General features: G+C 50.2%; 2 protein-coding genes across 5 annotated transcripts in view; one reads left to right on the top strand and one right to left on the bottom strand.

Annotated features, from left to right (window-relative positions):
- The window catches only part of HDGFL2 (HDGF like 2), a 79,141-nt gene extending 77,768 nt beyond the window's left edge, over positions 1-1,373 (top strand). Inside the window, exon 16 of the mRNA XM_068174118.1 lies at positions 1,295-1,373. Coding sequence (XP_068030219.1) covers positions 1,295-1,358 — 64 coding nt within the window. The 3' untranslated portion in view covers positions 1,359-1,373. The remainder of the gene's footprint in view (positions 1-1,294) is intronic.
- Positions 98-19,460, bottom strand: DPP9 (dipeptidyl peptidase 9). Of its 4 annotated transcripts, none has more exons than XM_068174104.1 (21): positions 19,323-19,460; positions 18,134-18,221; positions 15,443-15,696; positions 12,535-12,647; positions 11,653-11,826; positions 10,905-11,073; positions 10,631-10,744; positions 10,238-10,366; positions 9,680-9,741; positions 9,060-9,160; positions 7,483-7,660; positions 7,129-7,294; positions 6,957-7,036; positions 5,017-5,169; positions 4,731-4,866; positions 3,847-3,992; positions 3,190-3,336; positions 2,894-3,046; positions 2,232-2,374; positions 1,829-1,940; positions 98-1,416 (listed from the first exon to the last, which is right to left on the bottom strand). In XM_068174104.1, exons 2-21 carry the CDS (start codon positions 18,187-18,189, stop codon positions 1,324-1,326), a joined length of 2,679 nt encoding a protein of 892 aa, XP_068030205.1. In that variant the 5' UTR covers positions 18,190-18,221; positions 19,323-19,460; the 3' UTR covers positions 98-1,323. The 4 variants fall into 4 exon arrangements, with proteins under 4 accessions (XP_068030205.1, XP_068030206.1, XP_068030208.1 ...); XM_068174105.1 differs by lacking the exon at positions 19,323-19,460 and having other exon boundaries at positions 15,443-15,497; positions 15,594-15,696; positions 18,134-18,227; XM_068174107.1 differs by lacking the exons at positions 98-1,416; positions 1,829-1,940; positions 2,232-2,374; ... (4 more) ...; positions 5,017-5,169; positions 19,323-19,460 and adding an exon at positions 5,262-5,876 and having other exon boundaries at positions 18,134-18,227.
- Positions 19,461-20,038: the final 578 nt, after the last annotated feature.

Genomic DNA, 20,038 nt, shown 5'->3' with positions numbered 1-20,038 from the left:
CACAGAAAGAACAGAGCACTTACTTGGCTTTCAGCAGAGCTGCTCTGGCTCTGGCAGCAGCTGCTGCTTCCTCCTGCCCCCCAAAGCAGCCACCACGTCTCTGTCCAATATTTTAATGAGTCGCTACATCTTACACTCATAATTATAAAAGAATAAGAATCCATAAAAATATTTTCTTTTCATAATACGCACTTAAAATACTCCAGGGCAAGTCAACGTGGTTCATTTGGGTGGGTTTTGTTTGTGTTTTTGTTTTGCCCCTGGCAGAACCCTTGGCTTGAGGGGGGGATGTGCTCCCCTGAGGTGTGATTGCTCAATCCCCCTCCCCAGAACTGCAGTTCCTGTTGCCCAGGTAAATAAAAACCAGGAGAGAGCATTGCTGAGTAGACGGGCAAGGGGACCAGTCACTGACCCGCAGAGAACTGAAGCACAGCCAATTTCAGTGCACATTGGAAAGCTCAGGGAAGGACAAGGGGGGTCGGGAGGCGGCACAGAGAACAGAGGGAGGGAGGATTTGCATAAATATCATCCATCTTGTGTTGCAAAAACCCAAATGCTGCTGTGAGCTCTGGAGAGAGGCTCTGGCTGTAGCCAGCTGCCAGTGCTACCTGTTGGCACAACTCTGTGTGAGAGCGGCCATGAGAGGAAGGCTCAGAGGACGCCGTTACCGGCCCTGGCCACTTCCTCCATCTGCTCTGCAAATTTAAACTTGAAAATAGATATATATATATAAAAAAAAACAAAACAAAAAAACCCAAAAGACTAGTGTTGCATGCTTCTGTAGACCTCTCTTCACCTCCCAGGGCTCCAGTGTGGCAGCAGGGCCAGATCCCCAGGTGAGCAGTAGGTAGTTCTCTCTTCCCTCGCGCTCCTGGCTTAAGGCAGCTTTTGATTCGGCTCTTCCGTTTCCAACACAGGCACTGAGTTCTTGCAGGTAAGGGTTTGGGAACTGCACAGGTGCAGCGGAAGAGGAAAAGGATTGGGGAAAAGAGAGATGGACACAAACCTCAGCCTCGGGACACAGACCACTGTCCATTGATTCCCAGGAGAGAGGGAGTAGCAGCAAAAAAAGCATTGAACAGCCAGGCTGGAGGAGAGGAGGAGGACGAGCAGCCGAGCAGGGGCAGACCTCCAGCTTGGAAAGTGAGAGAAGGTGGCACTGTCCAAAGGGAAGGTGCCCTCCAGCTTTTCCCCATGGCCTGGGGGTACCCCCAGCCCGATGTGGGCACTCAGCCCCTTGTGCTCTGGGTTGGACGCTGCCGGGGAGCAGGAGGGCACGGGGCAGGTGAGCTGTCAGTGTCCAGTTTGCAGAGGCTCGTGCTCTCAGAGGTATTCTTGTAGAAAGTGCAGCAGCGTGATTTCGTAGTGCTCTCCTGACTCAGGGCACCGAATACTGTGTCTCTCGTTGGGGTAGATCTGTGCCAGGGCAGACATGGGGCATTGGTCATTCAGCAAGGACAGAACTCCCTCCCCTCAGCCCTGCTCCCTCCATCCAGTCTCCATCAGGACAAAGAAGTGGCAGGGAAAGTCTGGAGCACCCCCTCCCTCACTGCAGCCACCCCTGCCAAGTGGGACAGAACAGCTCCTGGAGGAGGAAAGTTCCAGGCCGCAGGGCAGCAGCCCTGCCTGCACATGCCACATCTGCCAGCGTGGAACAGCCACAGTGCCACCTCCCGGCCTCCTCTCGAGTCCAGCGAGGTGCTCACTGTCACCAGCATCACAGCAGCATGTGGGGGATCTGCCTCCGTCCCCTCCCGTCCCCGAACACACAGCAGGGAACTTTCTCCGGATTTATGGGACCATCCCTCCCCACTCCTGTCCCTCCTACCTGCAGCTGGTAAGGTTTTCCAGCCCGGATTAGCTGCGATACCAGGAAGTTGGTGTGAAAAAAGTGCACATTTTCATCCAAAAAGCCATGGAGGATCAGCAAACGATTTGGCCTGGACATGGGGTGAGAGATAAGGAAAGAATCAGGATAAAAAACCAGGTGGAAAACACAATGAGGCACCAGATAAAAGCTCTGCAGAGGGTTTGAACAAAGAACTTCCAGCTGGACAAGCCAAACCCAAGCAAGAGCAGTGCCAGGCCGTGGCCACTGGCCTCAAGCCCTCCCTAGCAGGGGGGCTGGGGGTGCTATGGCCCAGTGGCTGCCGAGATAAAGCAGATCAGAACCCCTCCACTCCTCTGGGATTGAGCAGAGGTCCAGGAGCAGGTGTGGGGTGCGTACTCACTCGTTGGGAAGCTTTTCCACGTGCAGTGCCACCGAGCCAGCCTCGTAGCCCTGCTGGTTGTTCTCGGGGACGTCCATGTAGCGCTCGGTGTAGCCGGTGTCGTAGGCCATCCACACGGTGACAGGGGCACCTGCTATAGCAATCTGTCAAACAGAGAGGTGCCACCACACAGCCTCCATTATCGCCTGCTCAACAGCCCAAGTGCTCCCTGCTTTCCTGGAGAGGCAGGAGAAAGGCTCTGGGCTGTTCTGTCGCTCAGATCAGGATTCTCCTTCAGCAATCCCACACACAACCCAGATCCCTCCTCCTGCTGTTTCTCTTGTGGTCACAGTGGGAAAAATTCCTGCACATCAGCACTAAAGGCCTCCCCTCTACAAGGAGGAGTTGTGATTGATCCAGAAACTGTGCTGGGGACTTGGGATGGGGAATAGCACATCCGTATGTCCCTGCATGGCAGATCAAGCCCATCCCAGAGCCATCCCAGCCAGGGATGAGCTGCAGCAGGACACAGGATGGGAGTCGTGAGCTCCAGGCAGGCAGGACAGGGGGACATTTCCACCTGTCCACCACAAACAAGCCAAAATGCCAATTCCAGCTGCCAAGAGGGATAGAAGTGTGAGAGCCAAGTATCCCAAAGGTGCCAGCCCCACGTGCAGGCTCACCTTGAAGACGTTGGGTTTACAGATGAGCCCCATGAGGGACAGAAAGCCCCCATAGGACCAGCCATGGATGGCGACCCGGCTCAAGTCGATGAACCCGTATTTTTCTGCTACATAATGTAAACCTTCCACCTGGTCCTCTATCTCCACCTGACCCTAAAAGGCAAAATGGAGGCTCATGTTAGTGGACTTGATAAATTTAGAAACCTGAGACAGAAACACTCACACAGGAAATGAGCTGCCACCACCCTTAGGAAGGACAAATGATGGGAGATTCCCCAGCACAAGGAGGACGTTACCATTTGGTTTTTCAGGGCCCCTTCAAATTTGAGGCCTCGCTGGCATGATCCCCTTCCATCAATCACCACCACAGCATAGCCCAGGGATGCCAACGTGTTCAGCCGCAGGTACTTGATGCCTTTGAAAGAGTTGTTCACCAGCTGCACCTGCACAAGGAGGGAGGAAGAGTTTCAGAGCCGAGCAGCTGCCTTCCAGTGCCTTCCTGTGTCAGTGGAGCATCCTGAGCTGGACAGCAGCCACTGATCGAGCTATCAGACCATGGAAATCAAACCACATGCTGGAAAAGTCATCTGAGGTTTGAAGCAGAGGTCAAACACAGGGACAAAAAGAGTAGGTTTAGATTAGATATTAGGAGGAAGTTTTTTGCTATAATGGTGGTGAAGCCCTGGCACAGGGTGCCCAGAGAAGCTGTGGCTGCCCCATCCCTGGCTGTGTTCAAGGCCAGGCTGGATCTCTGAACAACCTAGGACAGTGGAAGGTGTCCCTGCCCATGGCAGGAATGGGACTGGATGGGCTTTAAGCTCACTCCAACCCAAACCATTCCATGATTCCATGACAGTGTTCATTGCTACCCAAAGTCTTGATGCATGACTGACAGAGCTCTGCCCCGGGCAGCAGCCCCAGCCCTGACCCCAGCAGTTCCCCTGCGTTTTTACCTGAGGGCCTCCATACACAAAGAGCACTGTGGGATGCTTCTTGCCAGGCTGGACATCGTGGGGTTTGTAGACCATTCCGTAGAGCTCCACGTCCGACTGCGTGCGGAAGTGGAAGATCTCTGGGGGGATGTAGTCTGGGGGACAGCCTGCAGCAGGAGGGTCACACGGTCACACACAGTGCTGAGGGACTGAGCAGGCTCTGCTCCCACCCCCTGAACCAGCTCTGTCCAAAGCTGACCCTGAGCAGAGCTCCATCAACACCAAACCACACCAAGGCATAGCAAAGCCCCTCCCTGGGAAGAACAGCTTCCACCTGCCTGCACAGGGAAGGAAAATCTCACTGGCTGTGAATTCTCCAACTGTGCCACAACAGGCATGGGGCAAAGTGTTTGCAGTAGGGGTTCAGGTGCTGCTGTGAGCTGTACCAAAACCTTTAATAACTGCAGTGCAGAATGGAGCAGCCACTGTATCCCAGATACTTGTCCTTTCCCTCTTCAGACAAATCACAAATAAAAAAGCACCTTGAAGTGTTCAAGGCCAGGTTGAACAGGGCTTGGAGCAACCTGGACTAGTGAAAGATGTCCCTGTCCATGGCAGGGCATGAGAACAGGATGGGCTTTAATGTCCATTCTCACTTAAAACCTTTCAGCGATTCCACAGTAAAACCACATCCTCGTGTGTGTGTCAACTCTGTACATCCCAGAGCAGGACTTTTGCTCCATGTGTGAAACACATCAAAAGCCCACAGAACATTTCCTGGGCAAGTGAGAAATATCTTCCCCACGAGATAACATGATTCACCTTCCCTCAGACCCCCTCCTTCCCCATCACTCTTGGCTACTTTCTCACTGAAAGGCCCCATGGGCACATTCTCCAGGACTTACTGGCTGCCTCCATCATGCTGGCCCAAAACTTGGGCTGCTTGTGGAGTGGGTCGTCTTCAGAGCCGCTGAGCTTGTAGATGTGCACACAGGGAGGAGTGCTCACACTGCTGTAGTGGCTGATGAACATGTCAAAGTTCTGCCAGGGAACACAAGAGAGTTAGGGAATGAGGTCCTGCACTGCCCACGTCTTGAGCAGCGCTCAGGACTCTTTACTGGCCACGAGTCATTGCCATTCCCAGTAAAGATCCCTGTCAGTCAGGAGATGGGAATCCAAGGAACAACAAACCTGGCTCATGGAGCAGCTGTGGGAGAAGCCTGGAGTGGTGAGGCGCATGATCTCCCCGGGAGACTCGTAGCTGACCACGTAGAGGTGGTGCTCCAGCGGGGTGTCCTTCGTGCCTTGGAAATACACCAGCTTGGTGGCCTCATTGACCCAGATCTGTGCCAGGAGAGAGGGCTCAGGGACAGGCAGGGACAAGCTCTGCTCCTCTGCCAGCCCAGAACACACACAGACCATGACAGGGCTGCTCAGGGCAGGGAGTTGAGGGGCCAGAGAACACACACAGCACTTGGGAGAACTGCAGACAACACAATGCAGTGACAGAGAGCAGTCTCTCAGCCCTTTTGTTAAAGACTCAAAACATTTGCTTATTAATGGGCATAAAAAGCTGGGCTTTGCTCCCTGCAGGTTAATAGGAAGCCATCCTCTTAACAAGGAACATTCTGTGCTTTTATGACATCTTACAGAACCATGGAATAATTTAGAAAATGGAAAAACCCCTCCAAGACCAACCATGAACCCAGAAACACTGTGGTCATCACTAACCCACATCCCCATGTGCCACATCCACATCCCATTTAACACTTCCAGGGGTGGTGACTCCCCACTGCCCTGGACAGCCTGCCCAAGTGCCTGATCACCTTTCCAGTGCAGCCATTTCCCCCATCTCCAACCTAAATCCCCCTGGAGCAACGTGAGGCTGTTTTCTCTGCTCCTGTCCCTTGTTACCTGGGAGAAGAGCCCAACCCTCACCTGGCCACAGCCAGCATGGCTGGATTATAAAGGTACAGCTACCTTTTTTCCAGCCATCATGGTAATGAATTCCCATTCGTGGGAGGACCAGTCTAACAGCTCTCAGCACCAAACTTTGAGACACATTAAAATAGGTTTTACTGTCCAGATAAAGCTGTTTCTAAAAACCACCCAGTCAGGCAGGAACAGAGGCGACAGCTTTTAAATCCTGCATTGATCTAGCAACAGTAACTGAACTGTTTTTCCACCTTACAGTTTCCAAATGCTATTTCTGGCTAACCCACAGTTTGAAGACCCCTGTGAACAGCAAAGGGAAAAACATCCAACTCAATTGGCCAGGAAAACTAGGCAGAGCCCTGTGGAGCAACAAATGCATCAAAATAATTGCTGCTAACACAATTTTAGCCATAACACATGCAGGGAAGAGCTGTGGCCAAAATCAACAGCATGAACAGTGAGAATCCACATGGGGAGGGACAGCAGGTTAATTGCAGATTGAGGAAAAGCAGCAGAAACCAAAAGCTTGGAGCTGTTGGTCTTTTAAAAAGCGAGAAGTGAAAATCCAGATTAATTGGAAATGAACAGACAAGGTCTTTATTTTGACAGAATCACCTGGGAGTGTTAAAGATCAGACTCGGAGTTAATTCTTGAAGCAAAAATGAAACTAGGTTTCTACAAGATTAATAAAAATTCATTTCTGGCTGTTCTGCAAACAACAACAGATACAGCTTCTCCATATTCTAAATTGCTTTATATTCCCCAGCTGCCTTGTTCCTAAAGGCTCTGTTGAGGGATCAGCTGGAGACCAAGAGTTCACTCTGAGTGCCAGGACACATTTCCACGTTGCAAGAACTCATTGGAGTTAAAATGCCTCAGCAAAGGCAGCAATCCCCAGCTTCTCCACAAAATGGTTCTTTGTTGCTCTTAAACCTCAGACTTGTGTCCTTTTTTATGGCCTGACCCACTCCTGGGATATACCTAAGGAGCAATCTGAAGTCTGATTAAGAAGGCAATCAGATCCATGTGCACTAGCCTACAGCACTTCTGGGGAAAGCAGAGGCAGCAATAAAAACAGCAACAAAATGAAGCTTAAGCAGTTCTTGCAGGTCCCAAGTGTAAGGGAGGACTCAGGCCAGGACTGGGGGCAGACAATGCAGAGCTGAGCACTGCAAAAGAATAAAAATAACCCCTACCTTGGATCCGTGCCTCGCCAGCACCTCCCATTCCCCACCAGTCAGGGCAATCTCCTCCTTGATGGGACATTTGAAATCATCTACAAGAGAGACCATGAGCATAAATTACTGCCCTCCCCAAAGGACAACACAGGCCAACAGGAGGGGGAGCTCCCAGGGCTGCAGCCCTTACCCTCACTGTGGACACAGGGCTGCACCCAGTCGTGGCTGCCTGGCTTCAGGATTGCTGTCACCCTGTACAGGTGACAGAACCCCGTTTTGCACTCGTTGGCTCGGATAAAGCAGAGCTCTTCCTCCTCCCCCTCCGGCTGGATGAAAGGATAGAAGATGTCATGAACCTGCCACACAAGATGAGAAACCTGTGAGTGATTTGCTTTATCAAACCCCTGATTCAACATCAAATTTGGGACTGAGTAGCAAAGCTGCCATAGCAAGGACTTAACTGGACATCCAATCAACATGAGAATGGTTAACTGAGGGGAGGAAGGGGCAGCCTGTATTCTCCTCCCAACCCCGAACCTCTTACATTTATCCACACATCAGTGGTTTCTTCATAGATCACAAATGGCTGGACATTTTCTGGCACAGTTTTGGCAAATTCAGCACGCTGCTCCTCATTTTCTGGGACTGGAATAAAGAGTGCTGGAGGCAGGAGGACTAGCTGAAGCCTCTGCTGAGGTCTGTCTAGGAACATAGCCCAGGCACTGGGGAAAGAAGTCAGAGGTGAATGTCAGTACCAAAGAATAGAGGTCCCTTTCCAACACTCAGAACATGCATCCCTTTCTTTCCCCCGCTGCCAGAAAGGATTTGGGCATCTGAATGCAAAGCTTTTCTCATCACTGCTGCTTTCTAATCCCCTGGAAGCTGTGCCAACACACACGCACTGCCAGACAGCTCTGGTATTTCACAGGGGTATCGCTCAGACGAGATGTCTGACAGATTTGCCAGTGCCTGTTCCAAGGGAGCACTGCTAACACAGCCCTGTCTCCAGAATGGAACTCCTCCTTGGACACCCCTCCATCAGGAAGCACTGTTTGTGCTCCAGCTCTCCTCCAGCTCAAGTGATCACCCTCCAGGAGCTCCGACCACAGCCTCCTCCTCGCGCTCTGGCAGGGAGAGGCACAGACCCAACACGAGTGCCAGGGGAAGGAGTTGCTTCAGTCCCAGCCCTGCTCCCCTCCAAGGAGAGTCCCTGGAAGTGGTGCTGCAGTGCAGGCTCTCAGCATGACAGATGGCAAAGCACAGCCACCCCAAGGCCTGTGAGTGCATCCAGGGGAGCTTCATCATGAAAGGCAGATTTGAAAAGAGCCAATTCTCCCCCAGCACCGCAGGATTTCAGGAACTGAGATATTCAGCACATTTAGATAAGCTCTGGTGAAGAACATCACAATCACCTCTGGGATTACCTGCTGGAAAGCTCTCTAAATTTCCTTTCCAGAGCAGAAAATTAATGCTGAGTTACAGAATGCCACCTTCAAAGACAGCCAAGTCACCTTAACTTAATCTGCACACACACCAGTTAACAGCCAAGCTTGGGAGGGAGAAAAATGAAGAACTTTAAAATTTCAATCAGATTGGGGTGAATTCTGTAACTCTTCAGGCAAGACCGTGTATCCCATTTGGAGCAATAGCCAGCCCCAGAACAATCCTTCCCTTTGGACACACTGCATGAAGGACGTGGCACCACAGACCCTGCCCCTGTCCTGTGATTCAGGCTTTGATGACAAACTGTGCCAACAAACAAAGACAAAACTGCCCACAGAACACCCTCGTTTTCAGCAGGAAATGTTTAACACGTTATTAACAATGTTTAACACGTTGTTTAACACATTTTACCTGTGTTAAACACCTTCAGCTCCAAAGAATTCCCCAGGACTGCCCACTTACTGTATCAATGTCATTTAACTCTGGTTGTGACAAACACCACAGCTCTGCTTCGTTCGTACTTTTAGGCTGTCACAGCACGGAAGAAGCCAAATATTCATGTGCCATTTCTGGCACTCAGGGCTTTAAAATCAGGTCATGAACACAGCAGAAACATGTCAAGGGTCTGCAACCAGAGGAGCCCTTGGGAGAGTTATTTTGGGAGGAAAATGGACTTACTATTTGCCATCCCGGGTCCATCCAGCACGGGCAATGTACTCCACAGTGGGAAACAAGGCAGCAAAGGGTTGCACCAGCTCTTTGTCCTGAGCACACACAATCTGCAGCAAAACCAAGGCCCAACATCAAATCAAAGCACCAGAGTTCATCACCTTCTCCCAGGGAAGCTCAGGGAGATGGCAGAACAAGGAAGTTTAGCTACTGGCATCAGCAAGGGTCAGGCCAGGAGAAGCAAGCCTTGCTACAAAGAGCAGGAAGAGAAGGGAAAAACAGGCTTCAAAGCAAAATGGTTTTGGCATTCAGCCACAGGAAAGGGCACAGGCAGGGACTGAAGCCCCCAGTTACACCTGGTTCCAGCCCTCCTCTCTCTGCTGTGGTGCACCAAGCAAGCCCCACTTCTCCCTTCCCTCCACATTCCCAGCTGAATCTCCCCCAGAATGATTCTTGTCAGCATTTTCAAACCTTTCTGTTTCTTTGATAAACACATTAGAGATCCAGCTATTGCAAGAGAATAAAAAACCCAGACTAACACTATTTAGGATTTATTTGTGACCTTGTTTTAATTCTAGGGAGCTTCAAAAACACTCCTGTGCAATGTCCCTTTCTGAATTATCACTTACCTTACCCTTGCTGTCTGTTTTAAATTCTGCCAGTTTCAATGTAATCTTGGGGTTTTTGCTGCCTGCAGAGAAGAAGTGAAAAAACACCAAGATGATCAAGTTGAATGTTCTGTGGTTATACAAAATACAGCTTCTAAAGGAGAACTGCCCCAGGTCCTACTAAAATGGCTCTGTGTGAATTTACAAATATCAAATATGTATGTGAGCAAACACCAGAGTCATTTAGGGAATGGGAACAGTTTGCTTTGCCTTCCCTAGCTGGCTGTGCATGTTCCCAGGAGGGAGAGGAAAGATGGGATTCAGAATGTATTCCACAATATGCCACCGGATATATTCCACTTCCTCAGCAATCCTTTCATTTAGGGCTGGGATTTAAAGTTCAGCCTTTCTTGCAGCAGATTTTGGGATCAGAGACTCAATTAGGTCTCAACTTTTACAACCAGTTTCTACATCCCAGTAAGTGCCCAGATTAATGATGCAAAGTTTATAGCCCCAATTCCACTGCTGATTCCAGCAGGAGTCCAGATCTGCCTCAGCAGCCCCACGTGTTTCACCCACCTGTCCTGGGGTACCGGTAGGAATCTGTTTTTCTCTCCTCCAAGGCAGGTGAAGGAACATGAATTATCTCCACCTCTGACTCATCCACTTCCTCATACAAGATCCGCAGTGTTTTCACATCCTCTGAACCTGGGACAGAGAGCAGGAATGTTTACAACAGCATTTCCTGCTGTTTCTGGCTTGCCTGGAGCACTGGTGCAGAGGGAACACCTGTACAGCCCCAGCTCTTAGTGACCACCTGCAAACACTCCACAATTATAATCCCCTCAGTGCTTTGTTCCTTCAGATGATCTCCCCAGGAACGGCCCAAAGGAAAATCATGCTCAGAACCTCATTCCTAGCTGGAGGTAGCAGTCACATCACCAGGATTTGATGAGCAGAACAGTGACTGACCTTCTGTGGAAGCTGTGGGACACCACCAATAGCCCGTGAACCGATCAAACTCCTCCTGAATGACAAAAGTGGCTACACCAGCAGACTTGGGGTCATCCAGAACATTGGATAAGCCTGGACAGGAACAAAGATGAGACAGCATTTGCATTTACATGTCCTTGGAAAATGCTGACCCAAAAGACAAATGCACTTGTAAGAAATAAGCCAGGAATGTGGGTATTGCAGGCCAGATTCCTCAGCAGGAATTCCCTTTGGGGGGGAGGAAGTCCCATACCTTTGTGGCAGTACGTCATCCGCCTCTCCTCGCCTGTCTCGATGTTTGCCACCCACAGGTCGTTGTTGTTAATGAAGGAGAAGAAGGCTGGGTCAGCAGGGCAGATTTTGGGATCCATCCGTGGCCCTGAGCACTGAGTCTTGATCTCCAGAGGCTTCATTGGAGACACCTATGGCAAGAGACACACACACAGAGCTGGGTGCCACATCAGCTCCCAGCTCTGCAGAGAAAAAGCCTAAATCAGAGACAGAGCACAGCCTATGGTGGCAAACGTGGCCCTGACAGGACACAAGAGCAACCACCATAACCAAACAGATGAAGATGTGGAAGATGTGGACCTGCTAGAGCAGGTCCAAAAGAGCCACAGAGATGCTTCATGGGCTGGAGCCACTCTAGAGCCAGGTTGGGAGAGCTGGGAATGTTCACTGGAGAAGACTTCATAGCCCCTTGCAGTGCATGAAGGGGCTCCAGGAGAACCTCCTGTGAGGGTGGGGAGGCCCTGGCACAGGGTGCCCAGAGCAGCTGTGGCTGCCCCTGGATCCCTGGAAGTGTCCAAGGCCAGGCTGAATGGAGCTTGGAGCACCCTGGGATAGTGGAAGGTGTCCCTGCTCATGGCACAGGGTGACACTGGGATGGGCTTTAAGGTCCCTTCCACCCCAATCGAGCCTGGGATTCCACATGCAGCCATCTCCAATCCAAACCATCAAGCCCCTTTGAGGTGAGTCCATGAAATGCCTGGCAGACTCACCATGAACCCATTCTTGCCCCCATCTCGACAATGGAAGAGGCTGTTGCTGGCCTGGAAGAGGAACAGGCCACTCTCACTGTGGAAATCATAAGATGTTATCCCAAAAACACCCAGTCTCTTGCGTTCCCTCAAGAGCTCCTCCTCTCTGGAATACATCCCGTGGTGAGGGGTTGCCTAGAATTGAAGGAAAGGAATATCTGAAAGGATTTGCAAGGAGAGGAATGTTCACAGGAGTGCTCTGAGCCTGTCACAACACCCCAGCTCAAACAGGCAGCAGTGTCAGGGTACAGGTTCCCAATTCCAGTACTCCAGGTTACAGCTGTGGAGTCCAGGAGGCCTAAACCCCCCATACCCCCCAAATCTCCCTCCACAGGAGGGCTGAGCTGTGAATCTCTCAGTTCTACAGTTGTCACTTCAGCATGAAGTGAGAACAGCTGCGCTTGCTCTGCTTATGCAAATCAGATGTAACCAATTAACTTAATGACGTTATCTGCAGCCTTCACAAACAGTTTCCATGTCAGACACTGCAAACAAAAGTTCTTCCAGGATCTTGAATTACTCTGGAGAGAACTCACAGCCCAAATGGGGTCAAGACAGATAAATTCTGTTCCACCAGGAACTTTTTAAGTAGGGCTCAAAAGACCAACACCCTCCAATGCTGTCAGTGACAAAGGACATGAAGATACTGAAACCAGGGAGGGGGAAATTCCTTCCCTTTCTGGTGCACTCACAACAGTGTAAGGCAGAAGCAGCAATTTAAACTCAACTTTCCCAATTTTTTAAAAGCAGGAAGGATGACAGACAGCACACAGATGTCCCCACCACAGCATCACCCAGTTTCCCCAGGCACTGACAACCCAGGCTCTTCCCACTCTGGCTTACCTGAAAGTGATCCAGCATCTGTTTCCAGGACAAGAGCAGCAAAGCCTCCTTCCGTACCTTTTTGGGAATCTCTGAGTAAAGAAGGGAATTCTCTCTGCTACCATATGGCATTCCTATTAGGAGGACAAAAGCATCATCCTACTTAAGATGAATTAGCCAGGACAAAGAGGCCCACATGCAAATTCAAACAGAAGTCTGGAAACAGGGGGTGGGACTACCCAGAGACCTTTACCCACATTCCTTCCCAAGCAGCTCCCAGATCAACCCCAGAATAACATCTAAACCATTTAGATATTGATTTGTTTGGAATTTTCCTAAGTAAGATTTAACACTACCCCACCTCTCCAGAATGTTTTAGGCCCAATTTTCCCCTCTGTGCCCCAGATGCACTCTAAGAGCACCACTCTCTCAACGGGTGACTCAACATTACTCTCCACATTTCTCTTATAGAAATTTGCTACAGGGACCTGATTCAGGCCAAGGCAGCAGCTTGCAAGGGGGAAGGAAAAGCTTGGAAGCTCCAGAGAGCCCATTCAAATGTGAAACAGTATCCTACAGAGTCAAAAGACCTTGTCATTTTACATAAGCTTTTGACTGTGGTTATCAAATGAGCTCCTGGCCTTCATCCAACTTCCAAAACAACCATCAAATATCTTGACACGTGATTCTGATGGTTTCCACAAAAACAAAGACCATGAACTTGCCCTCTACTTATGCTGCAGAGACTCCCTGGATCAGAAATTCACACAGGGATACGTGCCCCGATACTGCCTGCTCTGCACATGTTCTGGGCAGAACAGAGAGATTTCTGAGCTGGCTGACCCAGCAGTAGTTACTTCAAATTAAAACTGAAATATTAATAAGTGCTCAGGAAGCAGAGCAATATGTGAGGATCTAATCCTCAGAGATGCAGGAACACCAAAGTGCTGAGCATGTGGTGTTTAACATAAGCAGCATCTGCCACGATACAACATAAAACCCTGTGGGGATGGCCCAGGAATGATTGAGGATGTCCATACAGGAAAAACTGCAGAGAGGAACAAATGACTCTGGACACACATATCTGACACTCAGGCAACTGTGATCTGGACTTCCCTTCCCCTTATGTTAGAACTTTCTCCAATGACCTCAGGCTGACTACAATCAATTGACATTTACAAGGAAAATATTGCCTTCCTCCCCAAAAGACAGTTTACTTTGCTTCCAAGTGAAATATTCAACCCGACAGCAAAGTTCATCAGGAGTCTCCATCCGCTCCTCAGTTTCATTTAAACCCTTTAAAATGTTATTTCACGCTGGGGCAGTAGCAGCACACTGAGTTAAACACTTGTGAACTTACAGGCTGCCCAGAGGAAGCTGTGGCTGCCCCATCCCTGGGAGTGTCCATTATTATGGCAAAAGAATCAGCATTTAAATCAGCATTTACCCCTTATTAGGGACATCTGCTCCTCAGTTTCATTTAAACCCTTTAAAATGTTATTTCATGCTGGGGCAGTAGCAGCACACTGAGTTAAACACTTGTGAACTTACAGGCTCCCCAGAGGAAGCTGTGGCTGCCCCATCCCTAGGAGTGTCCATTAATATGGCAAAAGAATCAGCATTTAAATCAGCATTTACCCCTTATTAGGGACATCTGAGAAGAGGTGCCCTGGGATTACCTGGCTGATGCTGATCTTAACTGAGGGATTAATCTGCTCTAAGCCCTGTACAATTCCTTAAGGAAGGAAACACTGAAAAGGCACTCATGTATCCTCATTCCTGGTTCTGCCTCCTGGAACAGTCACACCCTGGCAGAACACCAACCACCCAGTAGCTGATTTGGTTGCCATTTCATACAACAGAACATTAAAAAAAAATTTTAAATTAGCCACTTAGTTCTTTAATCATCTAGATCAAAACCAGTATCAAAGTGAACTGGAAATACATTCAGCTTTAAATCAAGCCTCACTGCTCAGACTTGACAAGAAAAATATGCCAGCTCTGGATCCTGCCCTTCAGAGCAGCACTTGTGTCCCAAAAATTAATGAGAACTACACAAATCAAGTCACTGGCACACAGGAGCTGCTTAGTGACAACACAAATCAGTCCCTCAAATCCAGCATCCTACAGTGACCTACACTCAAAACCTGGAAAAAGAAGGAAGAACAGCAAGGTCACTTCAGGGCAGCAGTAACTGCACAGAGTTGCGCATCTGGCAATTTTTGTACTGGCCCAGTAATGATCAGCTCATGCCCCAAAGCACAACAAATTCTTTATAGTCTATAAAGCTTCCCATGTTACCAGCCACAAAATTATCCAGTTACTAAAATCCAACAACTCTGCCACTAATTACATCGTGGCTCCATCTGTAACAAGGGACCTGTACAACACGGAATTCTGCTTTCAGTCCCACTGAAGGAAAGGGATATTTCCCTGCAAATGCCAGGAACAGCTCATTCCCACCTCAATTTTCTTCCCTGCTCTTGAAAGCATCCTACCTTCATGATACCTAATAAAGCAGGAGACACCACCACCCCGTCATTAATATGTTGCAACATGTAATTAGTCATTACTGACAGCGAATTTCTTGGAAAGTCAGTCTGGTTAATGAAGCAAGTAAATCCCATTTCTCCCAAGCTACAGAGGCACGAGATAGTCCCTTCTCTTGCCCCGTCCCCTGTGTGAGAAAGGATGTTGGCTGGCTGGCCAACACTTCCCCTTGTCACAGCTGATCCCTGTGTTTGAGGCTTGTCTGGGACTGGGCAGTCCCTGCTCAGTCCCAGGCTTTGCGGAAGATCCTGCAGGCCTTGAGCAGTCTCAGTTCCCAAATCTCACGAAGGGAGATCCCTCCCATCCCATCCCTTCCCTTCCCTTGCCTGCTGAGTTTGGAAGAGCCCCACATTCCCCTGGACGCTGGCAGGAGGCTTACCCAGGTAATAGAGGCGGTGAGAGTGCGGGCTGGACTCCTCTGTTTTCCGGACAAACTGGAAATCATGGGGAGCTTTGTTCACTATCATGCCCGAGTACTTCCTGCTGCTGTGAATAATGTCACGCAGCCCATCCCAAGAATGCTTTTGCACCTGGAATTGGGAAGGCACATCCTCCATCTCGACCACTTCGGAGCTGTCTGAGAGCGTGTCCACTGCAGTCATCCTCGCTTCCCCTTCAGAACTGGGCAAAAAACTGAGGGAGGAGTAGAGGGAGAGAATTAAGCCTTAAAATCAAGCAGGTGCTCCTTAAACTACAGATCCTGGCATTCTCTGCACTCAAGGATTTTAAACACATTGAAAGGAAAAGTCCATCTCCCATCCCTTATGAAATCCTGAAAATTAAGATATTGACCTCAAAAAACTCCCTCTCGCAGGGCTGGCTCCAGGAATAAGCTGTCAAAGGAAGCTCAAGCAGCAGATTCTGGTGCAGACAACAAGCAGCTTGACTCAAAGGAAAACCACTCCAGGAATTCGGATGGATATGTCATCAAAGCTATGCCCTATCATAAAGGCACATAAACTCCTGCCCTATGAGACCACAGAAGTGGAATCCCCTTCCTATCCCAAAGGAAAACCTGCCCATTGCTTGGGGAGAGAGGTTCAGGCCCAAGCACAGCAATTCACTTACCTGAGGAGATACTGAGGCCAGGAATGAAGTAAGAGAGATGGGAAAACAGGAAAAAAAAGTGCAACTGCTTTGCTAAGAGAGAGAGAAGGCAGCAGGAGCAGACCCTGGTAGTATCCTGACAAACGTGGCACACATTCCTCAGAGATTTCCAAGTGAGCAGGTGTGGAAGGAGAGGACAAGAACCGCCTCCACATTAACACAAATGTTAATTTGAGGTGAGGTGGACTCACAGACTTGCCCAAGGTCAGTGATGTCATCCACTGCAAAGCAGGAATGAACTGAGGACTAGGGAAACCTGTTTCTGACACCCCGCTTGAGAAGCAGGATGTTCCTCCAAGAGGACATTTGAGGGGTCTTGGAGGTACCTGAAAGAATGTTACAGGGAATTGCAGAAGAACTTCAGTTTACTGGACAAAATTAGCTTGGATAATTTTGCTCCAAGGAGACAGAATCAGCCTTGTGGAAGGGCTGAAAATGTAACATCTCCTCAGACTCCTAAGTCCCAAAATTGTACAAAATGTGCCAAAAGTAACACAAGAACAAGCTCCCAAAATAATTCTGTAGGTACTCCTGGTACCTACTGCCCAGCAGTAAATCCACAGCTTGAAAATGGATAAAGAGGAGTATTTTCCAATCAAAGGCAGGCAGGAAGCCCAAGTGAAACCACAGAAGAGATGTGGGATGTTTTAAGACTGTGTCTGTGGCCTCTGCCTGTATCCAGGCTCTCCACTGCAGCAGCTAAAATCACAGCTGAAGGCAGAAGTGCTGCCCGTCAGAAACACATGACAGAAAGACCATGAAAATCCATAAACTGAGTGCAATTCTCCCAACCCCCTCCTACTGCAGGTCAACTCAGCCAGTTAAATACTCTGGCTTTAGCTCACAAAGCCTGGCCCTTGGGTAACTCTCACCCACTTGATGAATCCATCTCACTCAGCCAGGCTGGCTCCTCACAAGTGAAAGTTTAACCTTTAAAACCAGTCCACAAATGTGATACTGGTACCTGTCCCCAGCTGAACTGGAGCCTGGAGCCCCTTCCAAAATATAGGGGCATGATTTTATCATGTGAACAGCACAGCTCTAAGCTTGGCACTGCTCTCATTCTGGTGATTTCAGCACTAGAATGGAGTGGGGAAGTGATATAAGGAAAGCAGCCACCACACAAACTGAGGTGAGAGTGTTGGGAATTACCACTGGCACTGCTGGAGCTTGGAAGACTCTCACAAAATCACAGAATGGTTTGAACTGGAAGCAACCTTAATGATCATCTAATTCCAAACCTCTGCCATGGGCAGGGATACCTCCCACTAGAACGGAAAAAAAAAAACTCCTAAAACTTAGGTCCTGGCATGATACAGAGTAAAAGGAAACTCAGATTTCTGCCTCTGTCACTACAGCCACCTCTGGAAAAAGTCGTAGTCGGTATCTGGCAATACCGTGTACGTAAGTAAATAAGTACACGGAGTAACTTATCTCAGTTGGGATTACATTACTCAAACGTGAGCTGGATCAAGACACCAGTTATTAACCATCTTAAGACAGGCAGCAATAGCACATTGAAGATTTCCACCTTGCTGGAGAAGCCCTGTCCCTTCTGCCCCACGCTGAGGCAGGGACTGAGATGACTCAGAGCTGTTGCAGGAACACTGCTCTCTCCACTCCCAAAAACATGGAGCTGCCCCTTGGGGGTCTTTTAATGCCATTTGTGCCCTGTCAGGTGAGGTGGGTGAACCACCCAACCCTCCTATGGGGGAAGGTGTGAGTCTGGAGGGGACAACAAGCACAGGTGGGAAATCAGAACCCGGAAAAAACTGTAAAGCTCGATATTGGAAGTGAGTGAAACAAGTTATTGTCCTGAGTCACTTCCTGACTCACAGATCCTGACACAGAGCTCCCTGGCTAGGACTGCACAGATGGGATTTCTCAGAACCCTCTCTCAGTGCAGAGGTGATTGCTGCTCTGTCCCACAGCACACAGAGGCCACACAGGGGCCTGGACATACCTTCTCCAACTTCCTGCAGTCTCGTTTTCCAGACGAACCCTCTTTATCTTCTGCATTAACTACTCAGAAAGCTGGGCAGGACAGGAAACTGGGGAGGAAGAGGGGAGAAAGGAGATTTCATACAACTGCTGGGTAAAAGCATCTTCCATAGGTCACATTTCCAGCTGAGTGGGGAGGCACCAATAAATCCTTGGGTTTCATTCCTTGGTTCAAATCTGTTCTGTCAGCACAGCCTGGGTTTGAACAGCCCTGATAAATCTGAGAGACTTCATCTGAACAACGAGGCTCAGTGAGCCCTGTGCTGTGCCTCGTTCCCTCCCAGAAAATTCTTCTTAAAATCTGAGAATCTCGAGTACTGAACCTTTCTGTCATCCCCTTCCCAAAGTACTGGAATTCTTGCAAGTATCAGGTACTAAAAACTGACAAAACAGAGGTCTGGTCCATACACTTAGAGGGAAGAGTCAAACAAAGGACACACCATAAGGAGCCAGCCAGAGGGTCACAGTCCCACCTGGGACATAAAACCCACATTTATCTTCAAAGCCTGAATGCTGCTTCCCTGTGCCTCAGCCTGCTGCCACAGGAACCCTGGCTCCCCACACCAATCTGCTCTCCAGGAGCACAGGAGGGTGCTTCGTCTCCCCAAGTACAAAGGTCTTTAAGCTCTGAGTCACAGACACACTCAAGACCCACCACTGCCTTTTGTCGAGGCTCCTGCTCTCCCCAAACAGCCATTTCTCCACCAAAAGCGCGCTCACAGGGGACCAGGAGAGACAAAGCCTCACAAAGAAAACTCCTCCGCTGCAGAGGAGAGCAGAGAGGGAGGAAGCAGCAGCATTCAGCAGTTTAAGGGCAGTTTTTGATGCAGGCATGAAGGGCAGCAGGAGTGATGCTCAGGAATGCTGAGTAACCTGGTCTGATCTCCCAGCTGACCCTGCCTTGAGCAGAGGCTGGACCAGAGACTTCCCGAGGTCCTTCCCTTGGCTGTTGTGTGATTTTAATGATGCTGAGAAACATCTTAGCTCTCATTGCACCCAGCCCAGATCACACATTTCACACAGGGAAGGAACAGTAAAATCTTAAACCAGGGGGGGGAAAAAATAAACTGACCAAAATACACAAAAGAGATCAGGAACCAGTGTGAATCATTCGGGAAGAGCCGATGGAACACAGGAAAAGAGTCACCTACAGGAGCCCTCACAACGTGTCCCTGTCGGGGCCGGGAGCTTTAAGATCTCCAAAAATTAAAGCAACCGAGGGTGGGATAAACCGGTGGAGATTTCTCCAGAGAGGGATGAGCTGTGGCAAAGGCTGCCAGCAGCCCTTGTCCCTCTGCAGCTCCCACCGGGAGCTCTGCCCTTGGTGCAGAGGAAAGGCCGGGATTCGGGACAGCAGGAGAGGGGGAATCGCAGGGGATGGAGCCTCCTGTGCCCCCATCACCCTCACGGCTCTTTCCCGTGGAAGGGGAGCGAGCAGCCCCTCACCCGCCTGCGCCCAGCCGGGGCTGCTGGGGGGCACACGGGACCCCCCTCCAAGGGCAGAGGGCCCCCCATCACCCCATCCATGGGCAGCCTATGTGGGGAGCGAGCTGCAAACGACCCCCTGAGGGCCAGGCCTGGGGCCAACCCGGGCGAGCAAACGCCCCCCGGGGCAAGGAGAGGCCGCCGCCATGCCGAGAGGGGATAGAGCCCACGGAAGGGGCAAACACCGCACCCCCCGGGCACCCCCAGCCCAGGGCAGCGGGGATGCGGCCCACGGAGCGGGCAAGCGCTCCCCGCCCGGCTCAGCCGCCCCTCACAGGCGCGGGCCCCACCCAGCCGTGCCCGTGCCGGGGCGGGACCCTCCGTCCCCGCCATTCCCCCCTCCCCTCCTCACTCACCGCGGGGCGCGGCGACCTCCCCGTGC

Source organism: Anomalospiza imberbis, chromosome 27 (assembly GCF_031753505.1).
Source record: "Anomalospiza imberbis isolate Cuckoo-Finch-1a 21T00152 chromosome 27, ASM3175350v1, whole genome shotgun sequence".
Taxonomy (NCBI): domain Eukaryota; kingdom Metazoa; phylum Chordata; class Aves; order Passeriformes; family Viduidae; genus Anomalospiza; species Anomalospiza imberbis.
This window is presented reverse-complemented; position numbering and strand designations above follow the sequence as displayed.